The 25,817-nt window shown below is 42.3% G+C and overlaps 1 protein-coding gene across 6 annotated transcripts in view; it reads left to right on the top strand.

Annotated features, from left to right (window-relative positions):
• The window catches only part of OXR1 (oxidation resistance 1), a 4,227,902-nt gene that overhangs the window by 3,427,440 nt on the left and 774,645 nt on the right, over positions 1-25,817 (top strand). For all 6 annotated transcript variants that reach the window (XM_044065701.1, XM_044065702.1, XM_044065703.1 and 3 more), the window contains 2 exons: positions 21,872-22,040; positions 24,814-24,976. In XM_044065701.1, the coding sequence (XP_043921636.1) occupies positions 21,872-22,040; positions 24,814-24,976 (332 nt within the window). The remainder of the gene's footprint in view (positions 1-21,871; positions 22,041-24,813; positions 24,977-25,817) is intronic.

Consider the following 25,817-nt stretch of genomic DNA (forward strand, 5'->3'; position numbering starts at 1 on the left):
GTTATTGGTTGGCAAGGTGACGAGCAAAGTCTGAACATGTTTTATAACCATATTAACACTACAGAAAGCTTTCTGAAATTTACTATCAACTATTCTACCAGTAGTATCGACTACCTAGATGTGACTGTGTTTAAGTGCAACAGTCAATGGAGAACAAAGTTACACAGGAAGCCATGTTATTGTCCGGCTTAGTTGCATCGTAAGAACATGCATGCACCTCATGTCTCTTCAAATATTATCGAGGGGCAGGCAATGAGGTTGTCCCGTTTATGCTGTGAGGAGATGGATTATACTACGGAGCTGAATAGCTTAAAAGAAAGTTTCCAGAAGAGAGGATACAATGAACGAGATATAGAAAGAGTGTGCCTCAAGGTTCAACAGGAGAGGAAATGGAGAGCCAAACCTTATTTTTCCCCTCCACCATTGGCTGTTGATCATATAGCTAGTGATCGTGCTGGGGTGGGTTTGGTGCCCATGGTTATACCCTATGCTGCCAATTTTCCATGGTATAAAAATTTAATAGAGAAAAACTGGCATATTCTATTAGTGGATAAGACAAGGGAGTTAGTGGGAAATAGACCAAAGTTTACTTTTAAAAACATGAGAAGCCTTAAACAACAACTCTGCTATCCTAGAGACCAGGCCACCCTGCAGATTGATCCATTTGGAACACGCAAGTGTGGGTCTTGTGCTCAGTGTCTTTTCATAGATCAGTCTAGATTTTCTAGGCACCCAGAAACAGGATATCTTTGGGAACTGAGGGTACGAGCGGACTGTAACACCACCAATGTGGTATATTTAGCCCATCGTGTGGTCTGCTTTAGTTATTATGTAGGTAAGACCAATAGGAGGCTTAGGGAACGTATATGTTACCATGTATACTGTACCAGAAAAAGATTGGATTATAGTGCCTTGGCCAAACACACTATGGCCAAGGGGGATGAGCATACCTTTGTTTTTCAAGTTTTGCACGTACAAAGGTTAGATGTTAGACAAGGGGACTTTGTTAATAGGATGGAATGCGCCGAGATAGAATGGATATTGAGACTGGGAGCTCATAGGGGACTGGGTCTTAATGACTCCATGCCCTTGAAACTGATACTCAAAACTCACCCCCTTAGGTAATGCCCTTGATTGCACTTTTTACACCTGCTCGCATTGCACTATGTTTCTTTTATATAATGTATATTTTGTGCTTTATATAAGGAATATGTTATTTGTATATATTTTTTATACATTTTTTATAATTTGGTTAGGCACATTTTATGAGTAAAGACTAATTGATTTGTTATATGGGGGGAGGGTCCTTTCTCTGAACAATGCATTTTGATTGGTGTGTTTGTAATAGGACTCATTTTAAAATTTGACCAGTAATTTTATTCAGTTTTCTGATGAAGCAATCCTTAGTTGTATTGTGAAAGCGCTTACCATTAAACTTTATTTGTGTGATTTTACTACACTGGACTACTATATTTGTTTTCACATTGGCTGTATGATTTGATCTACATTGGTACCTTCAGTTTTTGGTTTCTGTTGATTTTCGTTGGGTTTTTGTACCAGCAAAGGGCTTTTTTAATTTAGTTTACTTGTCTTCCCAGTGTGAAGTGCACTACATGTCATGCAAGTTGCACAGTAAGCCACGTACCAGTACTACTGTAGGTGAATCTGATGTGGCTTCTTGTATTAGTATGAGTCAAAATGAGTACTGGTCCATTTTTAGTAAAATTACACTGTTGACAAAAACTACAAGAGCTGGTGCCATTATTATTAATTGTCTTCGTATTGCTCAAGGGAGAAACATTGCATGGTTCAAGGAGGTCTTTTAAGTTACTACCTGTCTTGTCAACAAGCAGTGGGAAGGGCCCCACTTTCTTGATTATTAGGGATGACATTGGAAAACTTGCCATTTACTTAAAACGTTTTTAATAGAAGCACTGTCTACACTATGTATAAATGAAATTCTTGTGTGTAATCTGTAGACATATTATTGATGGTTGGGGTGGAAATACAGACCTGGATGGTTACTACTTCAGTAATGGAATTGCTTAAAATTGAAAAATAGAATTGTTTTCTGCCTGATCTCAACTCATTGAAAATAGTATTGGTGAAAAAAGACTCGTTACCCTCTATCTTGTAACAAAAGTTTTCAGTTTCTCCAAACCAGTCTCAGATTCCTTGTTATCAGTTGCAGATAGCCTGTAAGACTGATTTGTGATATTTTTAATGTGTATATGACTGTGAACTACTTGCATGAATTTAGTTGATACTGAATGTGGCTTTCCTGTCTAGATTAGAAAACAAAAACTCTCTTGGTGAGAATTGAAACAAATTGTACTTATAGAAAGTGTATTTAGTATGAACTACATTAAAAATTGAAATTTAGGAAGTCTGTCTGTCCTATGTTGGACCATTTCTATAAATGTGCACAACTCAGGGATGCACTTAATAAAAAAAAAAAGATTGTCAGTAAATATCTCGTACAACAAAAATGTGTTGGGATGTCTCAAAAATATTTAAAAATAATCTTTCCCACTCAGTTAAAACTAAATTTGAAACGGATCAACACAGCTGCACCCACAGCAGCTCTTCTAATTGTCAGTCGTGTCCTTGAAAATAAAAATATCTGATGTCTTTTTTCATTCATTTCTGAACTGTTGGCTTCTGATCTGACTTGGCTGCTTTTTCCAAATCCTGGAACACAAACTCTCAAGCTCTTCCCTTACCCATAATTCCCTAGTGATCTAACTTGCTTCAGATTTCGTTTGCCGCCTTCGTGTATGGATGTGGTCAGTGTATATCCTTGAGTAGAGCAACTGTTTTTTTCTTGCGAGTGAGAACCTTTTTTGGAATTATTTAAATTGATATTTCGAACTTCTTTCTCTGTATAAAACTCATTCTGTTGTAGCTGTTCTCCCTTTTTACCCTTACTTGAATAGTTTTAATTACCATCATTGGTATACCCTTTTTCTCTTACTTTTTAGTACTTCTTCAATTACTATTGTTGGTAAATGTTTCCCCCCTTTCTCCCTTCTGACTATTAAAAAAGTCTTGCTTCATTTTTTTTTTTTCCCATAGTGTTAAACATGTCTGAAAAGCCTTCAGGTTTAAAAAAAATGTATGGCCTGTGGCCATAAAATACTATTGTCGGATGGGCATTCTAAATGTGTGTACTGCTTAGGACCAGCACATCTAGACTCTAACTGTGATATTTGCAAAGTCTTCAACCCTAGAGCTTTGATTGACAGAAAAAAATAATACTAATAGATTTGCTTCCTTCCAAGTCTTCATCAGCATCACCTGGGACTCAACCCCCCCAAAAAATTGGATTAAAAGGATTCAAGAAAGCATTCCCTGGATTCAACCACATCTTCCATTCCAGGTTCCGAACCACCTTGCAAAATCTGTAAACCTCCAGATCCGACCCCCTCGGATCTGAAGTTCAGGCCTGAAAAGTCTCCTAGGATCCAATCACCACATTTGGTTCAGGATCTGGTATCCTGTCGTTTACCCTCTCCATTCTTGGAGTAGTCTCCAAAGCTTCACTACTCCAGACCATCATTGACAGCATCTTCCATTCCATAGTCTGCATTGGATCTGAAGATTATGGTATCTTTGACTCCGGTGGTGTCTGAGTAGACTGGCACCGAGCACTTCAGAGCCAGAGGAGTCTTGGAGCCGTACCGGTGGTACAAGATCCAGGGTGTTGGAGTCAACTGTGAAGCTGTCGGATCCATCTCTCCCCCTTGGAGCTTTGGTGTAAGATAGCTCAGCTCAGACTCCCTTCTCAAGTAGTCTACCTCTGTGGCGGAGAAAGTCTACGGTCTGTAAGCATGTCTTTTTGGAGCCATCAGTTTCCCTCTGTCTGAGGCTTTCTGCTTTCAGGGTAGTGGAAAGAGCTTTCTGTGTGCCCAGAGTTTGGGATTATCTTCCTTCTTTGGCACCAACTACCCAACCTATTTGCCTGTACATCTGGAGTCTCAACCAACTGTGCCACTGGGACTGCCAGCCCAAGTCTGTCACCAGGATATATTAATTTCTACCGATACTTCTCCAGGACATACCACCAAAGAAGTTCTAAGGAAGAAAATGTGGAAAAGGAGGCACTTGGACTCTCCACAAGAGTCTGTCACAGAAGATACTGATTTTGATAAGGGTCCCCAAGATCACCAGCCAATGAGGTCTCGTTTGGATATATCCTAAAGCAAAGGGGTGGTTGGTCTCAGAGAAGTAGATATTCCTGAAGGCTGGCCCATCTACTTCCTGGTTGACTCCCTCCGCCGACAAGCTGATTAATTTGGTCTCCCGATGGGCATGGAAGGAACCTGACACCATTGAGCCGATTCCAAAGAGACACCATACAGGATCCTGGCACCACCAAAGGACAAAATATTGGAGCAAGGGCATACCAGTTGATGCCATGGTCGTGGGGGTGGCCACAAAGAAAGAACTAGCAGAACAAAGTTTCTCTGTCCACCCCCCCCCCCAACATTGAGTCTAGGGCACTGGACAGATTTGGAAAGCGTGTCTATGTTTCGGCGACCTTTGCCCTTCAGTCACTGAATTATTTGACACACTTCTCTAGACTTCAGAGGGATTTGATCATCAAATCCCTTTCTAGGACCATAGTCTCCAAGGCACAGAACTCTGCTGTCTCGCAGTTTGCTATCCTTCAATCCATTTCTAACTCATCCATGAGGCCTATTTCTCACACAACTGAAGGTACCTCATGGGTGGCGGGTCCAGGCATTTCCATCAGAAGACATGCCTGGATGTGCTTGTGTGAGCAGCAGAACCCTTTAAAGCTTCCTTCTTCAGTGGTCCCTTTGATGGAAGTTCCTTATTTGGCCCCAAAGTTAAGGACACGCACTCTAGGTGTGAGCAGGAAGGGAAAGCCCAATCTGCTTTTGGCGTACCTTTTTTGACCCCTCAATGGACCTTTCATAGGAATCTGAGGCAGATAAAAATGTGGTTCAAAAAATCACAGGGTCCCTTCCAAGATCCACATGGAGGTAGTTCCCAGAGGCAAGGGGGTATCTCTAATGGAAGATGCCTTCTTCACGGCAGGGGTGGTCTGCATAATAAGGGATCCAGGGATACCTTCTCTGACGGATCTTATTAGTGCTCCCAAGAGGAGGCCCGACTGCCCATCTGTGGTGGCAGTCAGGGGTCATCTATCCCTGCACCAGAGAGCCTGGCTAGAAATTACCAAAGTTTCATGGGTGCAAAGGATAAATATTCAGAGGATATATAATACCCTTTTCTCATTCACCCCCACTAGTATCAAACAAAAATTCCCTGATGTTCCAACCAATCAAAGGGAAGCAGCAGCACTAGAAATGCAAAAAAAAAGTCATCCGAGAGGTCTCTCCAGACCAGGAGGAGTCTGGAACTTACTCAAGATTCTTTTTAGTGCCAAAGAAAACAGGAGATTGGAGACCAATTTTGGATCTCTGCCGTCTAAATCAACCAGATCAATACACAAAGTTCCCAATGATCACAATTCAGTCCATTCTGACTTTTCTGCACAAGGATGACTGGATGTGCTCGATAGATCTTCAGGATGCATACTGTTAATATCAAAATGAACAGTCGATTCAGGAAATATCAACACTTCTAGCTGGAAGCCAGTCATTACCAATTCAGAGCTCTGCCCTTTGGCCTCGCCACAGCCCCCTGGGTGTTTGTACAGTGTATGGTAGTAGTGGCAGTTTACTTGGGACTGCAGGATTCCTGGTGTTTCTATATCTAGATGACTGGCTCATAACGGCATTGACCAGGTGTCAGCTGATTCTAACTCAAGATTACGTACTCCGGTTTTGCTCCCATCTGAGTATTTCAATCAGTTACAACAAATCTCATCTGGAACCAACACAGACATTGGAATTCATCGGTGCCTTGCTTAATACGATCACTCAAACAGCATCTTCCCCCCTGTCAAGAGTTCAGACTGTTCATTTCCAGGTCAGAAATATCTTTCGGCTTTTCCCGGTTAGGGGTCGTCACAGCGGAACGCCAGTCCGCTTATGATTGGCGGTAGATTTTTACAGTGCCAAGGTGTCAACCTGACGTCCAGCCTTCAACAAAGGCACACCCATTCATGCACGCACCTACCTGCATGTCTTTAAACATCACTCGACCGCGGGGAGGACATGCAGTCTCCACACAGAAGGCACTCCAGCCGAGAAGGTCAGAAATATCATTCAGAATTCTTCTGTCTCAACTCAACTGATCCCTTCAAGCTTTGGGATCCATGTCAGCGGCAATCATCCTGGTACCATTGTCATGGTACCATATGAGAATTCTTTAGTGGACATTAACATCTCAGTGGGCCATTCTTTACCATCCCTTGTCCAGTCAGATCAAAATAACCCAGCCATGCAGATATAGTGTCTTATGGTGGATACACTCCAGTCATGTTACTAGAAGGTTGCCCCTTTGTTCTCCCCCAGACCAAGGCCATAATGATCACCGACGCCTCCCAGATTGGGTGAGGGGGGCACATCTTGGGAATGTCCAGGAAATGAGAGCAGTCCTCCCAGCATTGCAGGCCTTCCAAGACACTTTTCCCACCTGGACTATTGCAATCCAGACAAGACAGTATGTCAGTAATCTGGCACATCAGTAAACAAGGGCGAACCAAACCTTACCCTCTGTGTTGAGAAGCTATAAGAGAGTGGCAGTGGGTTATCTCATCCAGTTGATTTCTGATAGCAACGCACATTCTGAGGAAATCCAATGTGATTGCAGACAAGTTAGGCAGATCCATTTTAATGCCTTAGGAGGGGTCCCTCAATATGAAGATTGCGGAAAGGATTTTCCATCAATGATGGGGACAACCATTGCTGCGATTTCTTTGCATCTCTCCTCAACAAGTGCAGCAGGTTATTTGTCCTTATTCCTCCAATGAGGGAGTCAACAAGGGAAGCTCTACTTCACGGTGGCCCCTTCCCTGTCTCCTTTATGCCTATTTCCTATTACTTCTAATCCCCAAATTTTTTCAGAAAGCATCTCAATTGAAGAACACAGTTATCCTCATTGCTCCTTACCGGCCTCGTCAGATTTGGTTTCTCTTTCTTTGGCTTTATCTACTTCGTCCTCCATGGACTCTGGATCCAACTGCAGACCTACTGTTTCACCTTGCAGACATGAATCACCCAGACATTCCAAGCCTAAAACTGACCTCATGGTTTCTCCAATTCCATTGATTGCTAGACAGCCCAGGCTGTCCTCCTCTGTCAGTCACATTCTCCTACCATGTCACAAAACGTCCACTAGGAAACTTTACAGAAGTAAATGGAAAAGATTTGTTATTTGGGCACAATAGGATATAGATCCCTTTTCTGCACCAGTTCCTAAAGTTCTTGAATTTTTAGCTGCAATTTTCAGTGAAGGTGCTAGCTGTTCTACTGTAAAAGTAAAACTCGCTGTCATTTCTAATTTTCATATTGGTGTAAATTACTTGTCTTTAACATCCTACACAGCCTTTCTAAGGGAACTTTGCTTCTTATACCCCCATTAAAAGATTCCACTCCTCCTTTGGATTTGGGCATTGTTTTACAAACCTTAACACAGTCACTGTTTGAACCATCAGCTAAGTGTAGATTAAAGTTCTTGATCTGGAAAAACTTTTTTTTAGTGGCCATTAATTCTGCTAGAAGAGTATCAGAACAGGCCCTGTCATCCAAACCTCCTTATTTGATTTTTCATAGGGATAGAGTATCCTTAAGGACCAATCCTTACCGTCTTAAGGTGGTGTCAGAGTCCAATATAAATCAGATTATCAACTTTTCAGTCTTCTTTCTAAATTTCTGTAATAAGGGCAAGTATGTGTTGCACCTTTTGGACGTTCAATAGCAATTACGGTTTTATCTACATAAAACCAAAAATTTTAGGAAATCGGAACAACTGCTTGTATATTTTTGGACTCAAATTTAGGCAAACCAGTTTCTAAAGGGACTTTAGCCAAATGGTTAACTGATTGTATTACCTTTGTTTATGATAAATTGGGCTTGTCCTTGCCAAAACAACCAAAAGCACATTCCACTAGATCTATGACAACTTCTTCAGCATTTTTATCCAGATTTTCATTTGATGATATTTATGCGGCCACAACTTCAGCTAATCCTCATACCTCTGTTGCTCATTACAAGTTAGAACTGGTCTCCAGGAGAAGAGCAGCCTTTGGCTCAACAGTGCTCAGAAACATCCTTCCTTAGAGTCCTTCTGGGGTTTAGGTAGCTGGAGAGACTGTTCCAACAGTTGAGGAATGAATGAAAATGACAACATCAGATAAAAAAAAGTTATGTATTCACCATAACGTTCCATTTGTGTTGTCCATTTTCATTCTTCCTCAACTTACCTCCCTCCACCCCCCTCCTTATTTGACTTTTGGAAGGCTAGTAAGATGCTGGAGGAACTACTGTTGCTTTGTTAGAGTCCCAGAGGCTGTTGATTTATCTTTTTCTAATATGTTCTGGTTTCAGGGGCAGCAAACATGATCTGAGGTATGTTAGATCACTAGGGCATTATGGGTAAGGGAGGAGCTTGAGAGTTTGTGTTCCACGAGCTGGAAAAAGCATCCAAGTCTGATCCGAACCCAACAGTTGAAGAATGAAAATGGGCAAGACAGATGGAATGTTAAGGTGAGTACATAACATTTTTTTATTAGTAATCAAAAGGTCCACTAAAGAACAAAATATATTTGTCATTATTAGTAAACTCATGACGTTATTTAACCCATGAATGATGTCATAACCACTTTCCTGTAGGATGACAGTGTATAAGGAAATGATTTCAGCAGTATGCAAAAATATTTGACCATGGACATCATCCAGTTTAACTGAACTAATTTTTTTCCCTTAAGAATCATACAAATCTTTTGTAAGAGATGATATACACTACATAATTATTCTGAGAACATTGTCCAGGTATGTTAAAATGCATTCAGATGTTCTTCGTGTTTCACTGTTGCAGGTAGCCCTCAGACGGCCTGAATACCCGAGTCTTGGATTCCTTCATCGGATGCTGTCTCTTCTTCCATGACGTCAGGGATATAAAACATGTCTTTCTTGCCATGCGGTGCCCGAAGCAGAAGCAGTTTGCAAGTGCCGGTCAGCCGACTCCTGAAATTTTCGTTTTCGAGTTTCACAACCAAAGTCTTCAAAAATGCTAAGTACCCTGTTGGGGATCCTTTTTCTTGCTCTTAAACCGATGTCAGTAAAAGTTAACAATTGTCTTACCTGTGGAAAGCAAATACCTCATAAAGATTTTCATTCGTACTGCATTCCTTGCTTAGGCCCAGACCACAACGTTCCCTCACTGTCGGTTTTGTGCCTTACTCAACCCCCGAACTGTTCATCTGTCTATTTTTGCAGCAAATTATTTTGGTACTCGGTTTAACTATCCAGAAATGGCTTCGGTAAGCCATCCGACTAACGATATTCCGAAAAAACGTAAAGATAAAGACAGAGACAGACCGCATAGGTCCAAAACTGCCGATGACGCTTCTGTTAAGCTAGTCGCCAGTTCGCCGCTACTCAGTGAAGCTCTTTCGCAGCCCCTGATACCCGCTACTTCAGATTCACAGGCCTCTACTGAGACCCATTCAGGTATGCCTTGAGATGCTTCTTCGACTATGGGACCTGCGGATGTCTCTACCTTAGATGGGTCTGGAGCCGCTGTGCAGGCACCGGCTTCTGAGGGTGTATTCAGGCCTACAGACTTGCATTGCAAACCGACACCATCTTCTTCATCAAGGCCTAAAACTTGACCCACGCCTAGAAAACAGATGTTCAAACCGCATGGTCAGGCCCATATGCCTAAAAAACAAATGCTTAGAATGGCTGAAGGCCTTATTACTTTAATTAGGGGAAGCCAGCCTTCCCCCTCTGAGACCTAGAACTGATTTTCCTTCTGATTCTTCTGATCAGGATTCTGAAATTTCTGTTTCTTCTGATTACCAGGATTTACCCTTAACTACCTATGAGGATTCTGATGCAGAGGATTCTATGCCCTCTGCTTCCCCTCCAGAACATTTTTCTTTTGGTGAAACCTTGCACACTCTTAGGGAGCATTTCCGCTGGGCAAGCCAGGATTACTCCGACTCCAAAAAGAGGCTTAAGGAATTCTTACTCCTCCTTCAACACTGGCCTTTAGCTATACCTCCTGTTCTGGACATTGTAGATGATGCCTTCTTGGAATCTAGCCTGGCCCCAGACACTTTACCTCCAGCTCCCAGAAAACCTGACAGATTCTACAAAGTACCTCACTCTTGCAAGTTTCTCCAAGAATCCTACTGCAGATCCAGAGACCATTTTCCAAGAACCAAAAGGCATTAAGGCTACTACTGCCAAAAACCCTACCCCCTCTGGTAGAGATTCCTGGGCCTTGGACAGATTGGGTAAGAAGGTATGTACTTCTGCTACTTTGGCCATTAGGGCGTTAAACTGCCAGTTTCATATGTTAAAGTATCAGCAGCATATTATGGGACTACTTGAACAGAAAATTATGTTGATTCCTGACTGTGCCGAACATAAAGAATTACAGGGTTTAATGCATTCTGCTGAACAAGTTGGTAAACATACTTTGCAATGTGGTTTTGACTCTCTAGAAGCATCTTGCAGGGCTGCTGTCACTAGGTCTGTACTTAGAAGGCATGCTTGGCTTAAGGAGCAAAACTTGCCAGATCATGTTAAAGCTAAATTATTAGATGCTCCCTTAAACCAAGACCGCCTGTTTGGCAACAAAGCAGAAGTCGTCCTTAAAAAGATGGAGGAAAAGCTAAATCTATGCAAACTGTTAAAGATTTCCTGCAAGTACAGCCTCCCAGATTTAGTAGGCATTGGCCTTCTAAGAATTGGTCCTTTCCAGTCTCTTCCAGGCCTTCTCAGTCCAAACCCAGGAACAGCAGATCACGTAGGCTACAGTCTCAAGGTGCACACAGGCCTAAGCAGTTGGAGGCTCCCACTTTCAAAGCTGGAAGTAGTAAGACACCCCCCTATGGAAAAATGTCACAGTGACTTGACCTTAACCCTTCCAAGCCCTGCTCAACTGCCTGCTCCCTTAGGGGGAAAGATCGGCCTGCATGCAAAAAAACTGGGAACCCATTACCCAGGACAAATGGGTTTTAAATATAGTTTTCCAAGGATACAGATTCTACTTCCACACCTTACCCAACCCCAAACAGTTGGCCAGACCTACCCCCAAATCAGTGGGCAGAGACTCAACAGCAGGTTCTCTCTCTCCTAAGTATCAGGGCTATTCAACCTGTTCCAGCAAAATAAAGGGGACAAGGTTTTTACTCAAGACTTTTCCTGGTACCCAAAAAAGACAGCTCCTGGCGTCCTATCCTGGACCTCTCTATTCTAAACACCTTTTTGGTAATCCGAAAATTCAAAATGCTAACACTTCAACAGCTGCTTCCTATGCTAGGCAAAGATGCCTGGTTAGCAACCTTAGACTTAAAGGAAGCTTACTTGCACATTCCAGTAAGGGAATCTTGCAGGAAATACCTATGCTTCAGAGCAGGTTCCATGCACCATCAGTTCTGTGCACTTCCCTTTGGCTTATCTACTGCACCCAGGGTATTCACAAAGTGTCTAGCTCCAGCCATTGCATTTTGCAGGCAGATAAATATTTAAATATACCCATACCTGGACGATTGTCTGATTCAGGCAGAAAGCCAGGACATGCTATTAAAACATCTGGCATTTGTAAAGAAACTTCTATCCTCACTGGGGTACACCATAAATGAAAATAAATCTCATCTAGTACCCAGCCAACAAATTGTATTCCTGGGAGCAAGCTTGAACACAACTTTCCAGATGGCTTTCCTCACGCCAGAGAAACAAGTTTATTTGCCAGCCTACTTCAAACTACAGACCACAAAGACCCAGCTATCTGCAAGGAAAATCCTGCAAGCCCTGGGGTTCATGGCCTCTTGCATTCTACTAATTCCATATGCAAAACTGCAAATGAGGAAGCTACAATGGTATCTAAAAAGCCTATGATGTCAACATTGTCAGGACCTGGAATCACCGATTCTTATCATTCCTTGTATAAAGACAGAGTTCCTTTGGTGAGCAGAGGCCTGCCACCTCAACAAGGGGCTCCCTTTTAATCTACCCCTTGCCGCCCAAACCCTGACTGCAGACGCATCAGAATATGCATGGGGGGGCTCAGTTGGCAGGGCACTGCATTCAGGGCAAATGGAACTCGAGTCAGATGGACCTGCATATCAACCAGAAAGAAATGTTAGCTGTAAAGAATTCCCTGACAGCCTTCAAAGACCACATCCTTCCAGGGCAATTTTTTGGTAAAGACAGACAACACCACAGTTATGTGGTACATAAACAAGCAGGGGGGAACCCACTCATACCCTCTCTGCAGACTAGCCATGGCTCTGTGAAACACAGCCTTGAGCTACCAAGTGCACCTACAAGCTCAATTCCTGCCAGGCAAGCTAAATTCACTGGCAGACGACCCAAGCAGAAATCTCATGGACCCACATGAATGGAAACTGGAACCAAAAATATTCAACCTCTTGAGAAACAAATGGGGGACTCCAGAGACAGACCTGTTTGCCTCTCCTCAGAACTACCAATTGGACAAATGTTGCACAAGGACTCCCCACAGTCAAGCTTGGAAAGTGGATGCCCTGTCCTTTACCTGGGAAAGCCTCTCAGTTTGTCTTTCCCCCTCTGCCTCTCCCCTCGAAGGTTCTGCTAAAGATCAAACAGGAAAAACCAAGGACAGTACTGATTGCACTAGACTGGCCTCGCCAGCACTCTTGTGCAGTATGATACTGCTGGATCCATGGCACCTACCTCAGACACCTTCCCTGCTGTCCCAGCAGGTGTGCCAGATTCTGCACTCTCAGCTTCAAACCCCGAATCTTGCAGCCTGGCTAATTCCTTGAGCTCTCCAGTAGCATCCTCAGTAAGCAGGTGCTAGATGTCATTCTGGAAGCAAGGAGACCTTGTCCTAGAAAATCCTGTGCTGAAAAGTGGAAAAGATACTGTTCCTGGAGCCAAACTCAGGGGATGGGCACTATGGTGCCCAGCTTACCTCATATTCTTCAGCACTTAACAGAAGTGCTCCACAAGGGCCTATCCTTCTCGACAATTAAAATTCATGCCTCTACCATTTCAGCACATTATAATAATGAAACCCCTGTTAAAGCAATTCCTCAGAGGGGCTAAAAATGTAATACCCCCAGGTGAGACCCTACTGTAGCCTGGGACCTTAACTTTGTATTGGAAAATATCACTCTCCCTCCATTTGAACCAGCTGCAACTGCAGAGTTGAAATTCCTTTCTTGGAAAACAGCCTTCCTTCTAGCCATCACTTCAGCAAAAAGAGTGTCTGAATTACAGGCCCTCATGGCAGTGGAGCCCTTCGTTATCTTCCATGAAGACAGGGTTTCCCTCGGGACCAATCCTTCTTTTATGCCCAAGGTGGTGTCTAGTGTGGCCCTAAATCAGTCCATTCATTTGCCTACCTTTTTCCCGAATTCACAAAACAAAGGAGAAAGAATACTGCACTCTTTGGACGGCACAGACAACTTAGATTTTATTTGGACAGGACTAAGACTCTCAGAAAATCTGAACAGCTGCTAGTTGGCTTTGCTGCAGGGGCAGAGTGGAAGGCCATTTCAAAGCAAACCATTTCTAAATGGATAGCCCATTGCATTCATTTCTGCTATTAGCACCATGGAAAACCTACCCCACAGGGTATTAGATCACATTCCACCAGGGCTGCATCTACCTCTACAGCCTTTCTCAGATGAGTCCCTACCAGGGACATCCTAGAAGCTGCTACCTGGAGCTCTGTACATACCTTCACCAAGCATTACCACATGCCTATTTTTTCTAAATCCAGAGCTGGTTTTGCCACTGCAGTTTTGCAGGGCTTAATAGCTGGCCCTAATGCTCTCTAACTTCCTCCTCCCTTCCTTAGCTTTGGGAATCAACCCAAATGTAATGACTGCAACAGTGAAACACGAAGAACATAGTACAGTTGTGTACACTTACCATAAATGTAAATGTTAGAGTGCATTCACTGTTGCAGTCCTGGTTACCCTCCCTCCAGCACCCTGACTTCTCTTGGCTCTACCTTTCCTTCTTGTTTGGTGTATTTGAGCTTTCTGGTGTATTTGCTTTTTGTTGGAGGTGTAACATAACATATAATTGCTTCCCATTATGGGGGCACCTGACATCTGGGGCAAGAAAAACTGATGTAATGGCATCGGCTGCATGTCTCCTGACGACCTGACGTCATGGAAGAAGAGAGAGCATCCGATGCAGGAATCCAAGACTGGTATTCAGGCTGGCTGAGGGCTACCTGCAGGCAGATAACCTAAATGTAATGACTGCAACAGTGAATACACTCTAAAATCTACATTTATGGTAAGTGTACACAACTGTACTTTTTAGCCCTCCCCTGGAAATAAAACGGTGGATCTATTTTTGGAAATTGTATATGAAAGAATGTCTATGTACGTAATCAATATAATCATTATTGACAAATCTAGTAAAACCAAGTATGTGTGTACTGGAATGAAGATGGATGTCCCTGTCACTAACTACCTTATAAAACTGTTTACTGTTGAACATGTTCTGCATTTTTTCTGCATAAGTAGTTTTGTCCATAATGACTAGACTCCCACTGTTATCTTCAATGTGTCTTTTGTAACTGCTATGTAGTTTTAGTATGACTGCTCTCTCCTGAAAACTGAGGCATATTTAAAATTTCCCTAAAGTCTGTTTCACATAGCGTTTCATAAGTAGCTAAAGGGAGAAGCAAGGGAGGGTTGAATGTGCTTGGTTTGCCCAAATGATTGCCTGTTATATTGGGCTTAAAGATTGTGTGCAAATCAACAAAACAAAATGCTGAAAAACATTAGATGTTCATCGTGTTTCACTGTTGCAGTCCTAACCAATGGGTTATCTGGCTCCCGGTAGCCCTCGATTGGCCAGAATACCAAAGGTAAGTAATGACGTCGGCTGTCAGTTGTAAAGGACGTCAGGATGTCCGATACAAAAGGAGGCAGCCGACATCACTTCCTCAGTCTTCCTTGCCGCGGAGTGCCGGACGGCAGTTTACCTTTTTTGTTTTTGACTACACAGTTGAAGTCAACTACAGCTAAGTACCCCATTGGGGATCCTCTTTTCTTGCCCTAACGAATGTCAGAAAAGGTTAATAATTGTCTTACCTGTGGAAAGCAGATTCCCTATAGAGATTTTCATTCCTATTGTATTATTTGTTTAGGCCTTGACCACAACGTTCCTAATTGTGATCTCTGTGCTTCCTTTAATCCATGTACTGTTTGTCGTCGGGCTAAGCTTTTAGCTAACCATTTTGGAGTTTGGGCAAAGTTTGTCGGTATGGCGTCCGCTGGTCTTCAGGCTTCAGATATCCCCAAGAAACAAGGACCACGACAGGCTTCCGAAGGTCAAGTCCTTGAATGATGTTAAGTTGGTCGTCAGTCGTGCGGTAGCCAGTGAGGTGCCTTTGCAGCCCCTGCAGCCCTCAGATTTTTAACCACAGGCCTCGGTTGAGAAGATTTCAGAGGCCCCCAGGCCTCCGGCTTCCATTTTGCCTTCTGACCTTCCGCCTGTTGCCTCTTCTGCTGGATCTGGAGCCGCAAAGCTGTCTCTGGTGTCCGAAACCTCCATTCTTCATTCAGACAGCAAGCTCATACAGACTACTTCGGCTGCAGCTTCAGCGGTTGTCAGGCCTCCTGAGTCCTTTAAACTTGAAGGTAAATCTTCCAGTCATAAGCCTGTGAAAGAAGCAGGCTCCAGTTTCCTCTCGTTCCCCTCATTCTCAAATGGTTTAAATGGCTGATGACCTTTTGACTCTTATTAGGGGTTCGCAGACTCCTCCTCCTTCAAAAAGAGGTAGGGATGTCTCTCCTGAGGCTTTGTTCTTTTCAGGGAACATTTTAAATGGGAAAGTCAGGATTATCCCCGGTCTAAGAAAAGGATTAGGGAGTTTTTGGATTTGCCTCAGCATAAGCCTTTGGCTATTCCACCTGTGTTGGAAATGGTTGATGTTTTTCAGGAAAATTCCTCAACTCCAAATTCGGTTCCTCCTGCTGCCAGGAAACTTGACAGATACTATAGAGTCCCTGATTCTCATTTGTTTCTATTCAGGAATCTGTTGGCTGATCCAGAGGTTATTTCTCAAGGCCCTAAAGGAGTTAAGGCCACTGTTACTAAAAATCCTGTTTCTTCTGACAGGGAATCTAGGAGCCTAGATAGCGGGGGTAAAAGGTTTATACCTCTGCCACTCTTGCTAGTAGGTCTGCTAATTGTCTTTTTCATATGCTGTAGTACCAGCAGCACACTTTGGAAGCTATTAAGTCTAGGATAGCAAGTGCACCTCAGTTGGCGGAGAGTAAGGATATGCAGGATTTGCTGAATTCTGCTATTCCTGTCGATAAACATTCATTACATTGTGGTTTTCACATTCTAGAAGCCTCCTGTAGGGCTATGGCTACAGGCTCTGTTAGATGGCATGCTTGGCGCAGGGAGCAGCCCCTACCAGACCCTGTCAAGGCTAAGTATCATGGACTACAAATGGGTACTCAGAACTGTATCCCTAGGACACAAGTTTTCTTTCCACACCTTTCCAGTACCCAAAGAATTCCTGGACGCTCCTCCAAACCAAAGGGCAGAAGTAGAAAAGCAAATTTTGTCTGTTACATCTGGGAGCAATAGAATCAGTTCCTGCTCAGCAGGTAGGCCAGGGTTTCTATTCAAGACTTTTCCTAGTTCTGGAAAAAGAAGGCACCTGGCATCCTATCCTAGATCTATCCATCCTGAACTCTTTCTTGATAATTCCAAAGTTCAAAATGCTCACTCTGCATCAGTTGCTGCCAATGTTAGAAAATAATTCCAGGCTGGTAACATTGGATCTCAAAGAAGCTTATCTGCACATCCCTATCAGGGAAAGTTGTAGGCAATACCTTCATTTCAGGGTGGGCAAGCAACATTATCAATTCTCTGCGCTGCCCTTTGGCTTATCTACTGCTCCCAGAGTTTTCACAAAGTGTCTGGCTCCAGTCATTGCTTTTTGCAGGCAGAAGAAAATTCATATTTATCCATACTTGGACGACTGTCTAATTCAAGCAAATTCTCAGGAACAGTTGTTAAAGGATCTAGAATTTGTAGAGAGTCTTCTCTCTTCCCTGGGTTACACTCAACGTGGAAAAAAATCAAAAAATGGTGCCATCCAAAGAGATAACATTCCTGGGAGCGAGAATGAACACAACCACCCAGATGATATATCTCACCTAGGAGAAGCAGACAACTCTTGCAGTTTACTTCAAGGACTTAGCAAGCCTGTCCCAGCTCCCTGCAAGGAAATACCTGCAAGCTCTGGGATTCATGGCCTCTTGCATTCTCATGATTCCATATGCAAGACTGCATATGAGGAAGTTGCAATGGTACCGCAAGAACATTTGGTGTCAACACACACAGAACCTGGATGTGATAATTCCTCTGCTTCCATGTCTGCAGACAGAGCTTCTATGGTGGGCAGCAGCCTGTTTACAGAACAAAGGCATGCCTTTTCACCCACCCCTGGCCACTCAAGTTCTTACCACAGACTCATCGGACTATGCCTGGAGAGCTCACCTGGATGGCAAATGCATACAGGGAAGTTGGAATGCCCAGCATATGCACCTGCACATACATTTAAATGAGTCGATGGCAGTTCAGCAGGCCTTACTAGCTTTCAAGCATCTTCTTTCTCCATGGACCCTGACTTTCAGAACAGACAACACCACAGTCATGTGGTACATCAACAAGCAGGGAGGGACTCATTCTTACCTCCTGTGCAGATAAGAGCATTAGTTTTTGGTCCATAGCATCTCGTAGCTCAGTTTCTTCCAGGAAGGCTCAATGTTTTGGCAGACCAGTTGAGCAGGCAGACCCTGGATCCTCATGAGTGGCAGCTGAACAGAGCAGTTTTTTACAGCATCATTCAATGTTGGGGCACTCCTCAAGTGGATCTTTTCTCCTCTCCAGACAACCATCTTCTACCTCGTTTTTGCACCAGACAGCATCACAGCAGAGCCTGGAAAGTGGGTGCTCTGTCCTTCCCTTGGACGTGGCTGTCAGTTTAAGCCTTCCCTCCTCTTCCTCTTCTTCCCAGAGTATTATTGAAAATCGGGGATGAGTGACCAAGGACTATTCTCATAGCTCCGGACTGGCCCAGGCAGCATTGGTATCCACTGCTTCGCAGTCTCTCCCAATTTTCTACTCTGCATCTTCCTCTGAAGCCAGATCTTTTGGTTCAGGAAGGGGGAAACATTCTACATCCTGATCTTCAGTCTCTACATTTGGCAGCATGGCTCATTGTATGGACTCCTTCCTTTTCTTCTCCCCTTTCGCAGCAGGTGGTTGACGTGCTGAGAGAGGCCTAGCACTAGGAAGCCTTATGCTGGCAAATGGGAAAGATTCTCTCTTTGGATGCAGGCTAGAGGGGAATCTTCTTCTCAGCCTACCCTTCCGCTGATCCTGGAATACCTGGCTGATTTGCTTCAGGGTGGTCTTTCCTTTTCCTCCATCAAGATCCTTGCTTCAGCCATTTTTGTTCATTGTTCTTTTGAACAACCCATTTTCTCTCATTCTCTCATCCTCTGATGAAAATGTTTCTCAGAGGTGCTTGCAACTTAAAACCTCCCGGAAGGGTGCCTACTCCAGCCTGGGATTTTAATTTTGTTCTAGAGAAACTCACTCTTCCTCCTTTTGAGCCAGCTGCCACTGCAGATTTAAAGTTTCTGTCATGGAAGACTGCCTTCTTCTTGGCTGTAACTTCAGCAAGGAGGGTTTCGGAGCTACATGCTTTGATGGCTGTGGAGCCTTTTCTTATTTTCCATGCAGATAGGGTCTCTCTGAGAAACAACCCCTCCTTTATGCCTAAGGTGGTTTCTAGCCTGACTCTTAATCAGTCCATACACCTTCCTATCTTCTTTCCTAATCCTCGAAATAGAGGTGAAAGAATCTTACATTCTCTTGATGTGCATAGGCAGCTCCATTTTTTTACCTGGACCGGACTAAAGACCTTCAGAAATTAGCACAGTTATTGGTCAGCTTTGCCCCTGGAGCCCAGGGCAAGGCTATTTCTAAGCAAACCATTTCTAAATTGATTGCTCATTGTATTACTTTTTGTTATTCCTTTCATGGCAAAGTTTCTCCTCAAGGGGTTAGGACCCACTCAACTAGAGCAGCTTCCACTACTGCAGCCTTTTTAAGGGGTGTCCCTACTAAAGACATTTTGGAGGCTGCCACATGGTCTTCTGTTCACATTTTCACAAAGCATTATATTTTGCCTTTGTTTTCAAGAGCCAGGGCAGGGTTTGCCACTGCTGTTCTGCAAGGCATTATCTCCAGTCCTTGATTCTGTTGGTTCCTCCTCCCTTTTCTCAGTGCTTTGGTAATCAACCCATTGGTTAGGACTGCAACAGTGAAACATGATGAACATAGTACAGTTGTGTACACTTACCATAAATGTAGATGTTCAAGTGCATTCACTGTTGCAGTCTTGCTGTCCCTCCCTCTTCCCCCCTTTTCTCTTTTCCTGAGGTACAGGCTAAATTTGGTTTAAGCCTTGTTTTCTGGGGGCTTCTGACTGTTATGGCAAGAAAGACTGAGGAAGTGACGTCGGCTGCCTCCTTTTGTATCGGACGCCCTGACGTCCTTTACAACCGATGACAGCCGACATCATTATTACTTACCTTTGGTATTCTGGTCGAGGGCTACCGGGAGCCGGATAACCCATTGGTTAGGACTGCAACAGTGAATACACTCGAACATCTACATTTATGGTAAGTGTACACAACTGTACTTTTGCAGCTTTGCCACAAAATGGGGTTCTATTTTCATTATCTGTCATATTTTTGCTTAAGAAGTTATATCTAAACAAAAATAAGACTTTTTAAAATGTTCAACATCTGTGCAGACATACAGTTCCTCTGTAAAGTAAATGTTGTGGGAGGCTTGGGTTGGCAGCATGCTGATGTCATTGGGGATGTTTTCATATAATAAACCTAATAATTACACAAGAAATCACACTGACAAATGGTTATTCAAAACAATTACGAGTAAATCTCCCTTTTCACGATGGGGTGGGGATGGGGCATAAAAGATGCACTGACTTATTTAATGATAAGTGTACCTCTCAAGTGCCCTTCCAAAGTCATGAAGAGAGGGATTTGTTATTGCTGCTACTACAGTTCAACACCTTTTCAGCATAAATGTCTGAGACCTTCCTTATATCTTTTAAAACTAAACCTGAATGTTGGCTCTGTCCCTCATAGCTCTCAACCTTCCATCTCCAAAATGAGGAACACTCGCCTTCATAATGAAGTTCCTCATTTTGGAGATGGAAGGTTGAGAGCTATGAGGGACAGAGCCAAAATTCGAGTCAAAATCAGTGACATTTGAGACAAAATCAGGGACAGTTGAGAGAGTTCCGGTTTCTTTTCTTGAAGGTCGTGGATTAATTCTTGGTTTGGTACTGATTTTTTGTTTAAACCTGAATGTTGCAATGTTTGTTTGATTCTTTCGGCTTTTCCCGGTTAGGGGTCGCCACAGCGGAACTCCGGTCCACTAATGATTGGTAGTGGATTTTTACGTACCGGCTTACCAGCCCTGACGCACAACCTTCAACGAAGGCACGCCCCATTCACGTATGCCTCCACACAGAAGACGCTCTAGCTGAGAATCGAACGGGACAACGTCTTGCTAGGAGGCGACAGTGCTACCGCAGCACCGCCACCGCGGGTAAACCTGAATGTTGCAATAATTAACTATATAAAAAGACTTTCTATTTAGTCCTCCTATATCATCATTCTCAATACTACCTGCATATAAATCACTAAATAAACACAAATTAGCTATGTCACTTCCTTAATTATGTCATCAGAGCACCAGACATGATGACATAACTTTATGGAACCTTAGTGTATGTGAGGACATTTACTGGTTTTGATAAGTATTCTTTTTTTTTTTTTTTAAATAGGAAGTCCTATTCCCTCAAGCAAAGCAGGCATTCTGTAAATGGAACACATTATCCACAATGGGTTGCGCCTTAAATACAGATTTCACACAACAAAGCATTTGATTACGCGCTATCTTTAATGCCATTCATGATGGATTACAAATGGTGTCCTAACCAATAACTTCACACCAGTAACAGTTGTAAGTTATGTCTGAGTTTTATGAAGGAATAAACAAAAGAAGCCTTTGCTTAACATGTGAATTTCAGTTTTGACCAATGTACAAGAACTCAAGTTGACTCATAATCAATCTTGCAAAGCATGGCAGTAGTGGGAACCCTGATTTTTCTGCATGCTGTTCTGAAAAAGTCTAGTGATGAAAGTGCTTGACTTGGCTTTCAGTAAATTTTTCAGAAAGCTTTGTTATTCTTTTTTTTCACTTCCTCATTTTTGGTTTCTCTTTAACACCAGCTTACACAATGATTTGTTTTTTTGTTGTTTTGTTTTGTTTGTTTATTTTAAATGGCAAACTTTTCTTTGTCATTGTATGAAAGTAGAAGTTTATTTCCCTTTACAGAAAAAAACAATGGCTTGCGCTTCCCTTTAAGTGGATGAGTTCGAAAATAGGCAGGCAGAGAAATGTTAGGGTAGGCTGTACAGGTAAATAGGGTACATTATTTTGTGGTGGCATTAATTTCTGGTTCTGACACTAAATAGTGAAAATTGTTGATATAGAGCTTGAAGGTGAGAGAGATGTAAAACATGAGCATTTTTACTGATTCTGAACTGAATTTTTGTTTAGGTAACTTTGAAAAACTGAAGAATAACAGAAATGTTTTCACTTGGCATGTTTGTGTTAAACAGGTCCAGTTATTATTAAAGAGAAAAAAAGGCATCGATCTCACAAGTTTCTGTGTCTCAGAGTTGGAAAACCGATGAGAAAAACATTTGTGTCTCAGGCAAGTGCATCCATGCAGCAGTATGCTCAGAGGGACAGGAAACATGAGTACTGGTTTGCAGTTCCACAGGAGAGGTAAGTAAGAATAAACATGTGCATGTGTACTTTTATGTACTTTTTTAGGGTACAGCAGCGTGAAATGCTGGATTGCTTTCATTGTCTTCATCCACTTGAATGAGAAAAATGAGCACTGAGTAGCTTAGCAGGAGTTGTGGTAGTGCATTGCACATGGCCATTATTTTCTTCCTGGCTGTTTTGGCAAAGCTAATATTATGGATTAATGCCAGCTGTTTAGCATTCTGTGGTTGAGTTCTCCAGCTGTGGATTTTAACATAAAAAAAATATATTCTTCACTTGCAGTTAACAGTGTGCTTGATGGTGTTAATTGGACCCTTCAGGCTTTTTCAGTTAAAGATTTTTGTGGTATAGGTTCATAGGTAAGTATTAGGCTGTCTGCCCGAGGGCATCTATAAGACTAGTCAGAATGTGTTGGCTTTTGCCGCCCCCTTAGATTAGTTCCCTGTGCCTCTGTCCAGCAGAGCCACTGCAGTGATCCCCAGGGTAAATTTTCTGTTTCCCATCCACTCGTCAAGGTTTCTCTTGAAGAGTGTTAGTGAGGGGCTCTGCCTAATGTAGATTGGAATCCTGTTCCAAAGCATGGGAAGTCTGTGGGACAGGAATCTATCCCTCCAGCATGTCCTATTTATCGTTGTGGTGAGATTTAGATCCCTAGAGTGTGTGGCTTTTGGGGATTTGTTTTTTTTTTTTTTTAGGTGGAGCATGTCCATCAATTCTGGGTTGGACATGGCCTTGTATGTCAGGTAGAGATCACCTCTGAGTAAGCGGTATGCAACCGAGTACAGCTGGAGTTTCTTCAGTCGGGCTGCATAGAGCATATGTATGAGGCCAGTAATCCTCTTGGTGAGTTACTTCTGTGGTCTTTCCAGCTGTTGCAGGTGTTTTGTAAGGAACATCCCAAATGGGGCTTGTACTCTGTGATGGGTCTGATGAGTGATGAGTAGAGGGGCACAATAACCTCTTTTGTTGTAGATGCGAACCCTTTTGTGATTAGATGGGCCACATAGAAGGATTTTGTAACCACCTTGGCAATATGATTATCAAAGGAGCGATTACTATCTACTTGGGTTCCCAGATCCCTTATTACATTTTCTGTATTTAAGGGTTACCACGTATGTGGTAGTTCGCAGGTACTTTGTTTTTTCCAAAGGGGATGACTATGCACTTTTTGGCATTTAGCTTGAGGCCATGATTTTGACACCAGGTATCCGTCTCAGTGAGGCCCTTCCGGAGGATGTCTGTATCAGCTGGAAAGTCAGTTATGTCCCCCAGTTTGCAGTCGTCTGCGAACTTGCTCAGCCATAGTCGTCCTGTACTTGTGTGTCCATTTTTCTGAAATTTCTGGTTGTGTCAGGTTTTTCTAGACTTGCAGTGAATTTATCTCTTAATGTCTTTCTAAAGGGTGTGCTACATTTCAGACCTTTAACAAAGTGTATTTTCTCACTGGTATGTGAACTTCATGCTGGATAATGTAACTGTACCTTTCTTTTAGTATTAGATTCATTGGTCAGTAAGTACGTTTTCTGGAAAATATTCATTATAATTGCTGTAACCATAGGAGGAAGAATTTCAGAATTTGATGACGTTGTGTGCCAACCACCTTGTACACTTTTCATAATGAAAGATTACCTGAAGAGCAACATGTCTGTGGTTGTCTGTATTGCGTCTCTGAATCAGTCTATTCAGCTCTCAGTTTTCTATCTGTTGGTCACAATAAATGAAAAGAGCTACTGCTTAGTGTCTGGCTGACTGTTTTGCTTTTGGTGTTTGTTCACTAAAATCCCTATAAGGCATTTTTAGAGCACATTCGACTAGAGTAGCAACATTTTCAGCAGCTTTCTTTAGAAATGTTTTTTTCACAAGGCATCTTGCAAACTTTCCCATAGACTGTTGTCTACACTTTCACCAAACATTGCAGGTTGGTAGCCCTGTGTATAGATGCAGGACAGGTTTTAGCATGGCTTTGCTTCAAAGGATCTTGCATGGGATTTTGGCCAGGTGATATGAGTTCCCATTGCAGTGCCGTTAACCAAGGAAAAATAGTACTGTTGTTTGTGATACCTTACAGTATATCTTGTAGAAAAAACACTGTGCATGTATAACTTCCCTCCCTCCTTCCTCATATACGTATTTTGTATGTAGTTATTGTTCTCTTTGTAATTCATAGTACAAGAACTATAAGGTTTGTCCAGTTTTGAAAGGAAAGTGCACATCTGCTCTAGATCTAGACATAAGGTTTGTGCTACCTATGCATGTACCTTCAAAGGCAGGAAGCCAGCATATTAGCTTTGACAGCTTGCAAATTCCATGAGATGAAGTGCAGTAGTGATGATGATGATGAAACTTGTGTACCTTGGACTAAATACCATCACTAACTGTGATCATTGTTTTGTATGTTATCAGAATACTTTGTTTGCAGTTTTGTTTTTTTTTTGTATCCTGGTAAGGTATTTCTGCTTTGATTTGGTGCTCTACATCTACAACATTTAAATAAGTATTACATTTTGCTATAATTTGTAAGTGGTTCTTTTTCCTGTCTGGTTGCAATATACCATCATAGCAGTGTTTCAGATATCTCCCATCTTATTCCTTCATTTTTTTCTTTCCCCATCCTTTGTAATGTTTTATTGTTTACATTTGTTTTCTTCCTTTGACTTGCATTCATCCTGTGTAGCATTGATCATTAATAGTATGGTGGAAAGATGGTGATTATTTGAGTTTAGTGTTGCCTGGTCTACCTCAAAACATATAATACTGCTTTGTTTTCCAGAACAGACCACCTGTATGCATTTTTTGTCCAGTGGAGCCCAGAAACATATGTAGATGATGCGACTGAGTCTAGTAAAGAACCAGGCTTCATGATAGTAAAGAAAAATGAAGAATCAGAATTAAATGAGGACACTACTAATGAAGCAACTGCAAAGGAATGGGAGGTAAGAGGTTATTTAGCAGAACAAGATTTTTTTTTGCGTGCAAATTTTGTCAAAGCCCTGTGCATGACATTTCGCATAGATTACTCCACACGCATTCAATTGAAATGTAATAATACTTACCAGTGTTTTGTTTTTTCTGAGTTGTTTTGCTTTGCTTGTGCAGTCTGGCTTTTTTTTTTTTTTTTTTTAATTTTTGCTTGTTTACTTCTGTTGTAATCATTGTGTGACTTTATTAAGCATGCTTTTTCTGTATTCATGTCAAACAAGTTTATTTATGTAGTAAAAGAATGCATATTAGTCTACCTAAAGTGTTGTGCAGTAAATTAAGGTAATATGCACGAAATGAAGTCTTTAATTTGGTAAACTTTGATCTTGCCTTCAAGAATAACATTAGAGCTGTCAGAAGTAACTGTAATGTATTTTGTCTTTCTTAATCTCCGGCATTTGACCAAAATTTCTTAGTTTTTTTTTTGTCCCAGGTTAAATATTTTTTGACCATTTGTGATACACTACTGATGTTTTGACGCTTCTTGTTTCGTATAGGTTTAAGCTTGTTCTCTTAGATTTTCTTTCTACTTAGTAATGGTCAAATGAAAGTTTCTCAGGACATTGTAGCTAGTTTAGTCCCCGAATTTTTGGAGTGTGGTATTTATATTTACTCCAAATATTCATGCTTAGTACTGTTGCACACTGAACAAGAAGAAAGTATTTTTATCAATGTCTTTCGCTAGAGAAGGCCAAAATACTAGTCCTCTCACCCTTGTTTTGGCAGAATCGGAACCTGGGTGGCCACGATGTAAAATCTGAATGTATTCATGTTGTAAGGACGTAGGAACAACAA

This window comes from Protopterus annectens, chromosome 3.part0, assembly GCF_019279795.1.
Source record: "Protopterus annectens isolate FY-2018-M chromosome 3.part0, PAN1.0, whole genome shotgun sequence".
Taxonomy (NCBI): Eukaryota; Metazoa; Chordata; order Ceratodontiformes; family Protopteridae; genus Protopterus; species Protopterus annectens.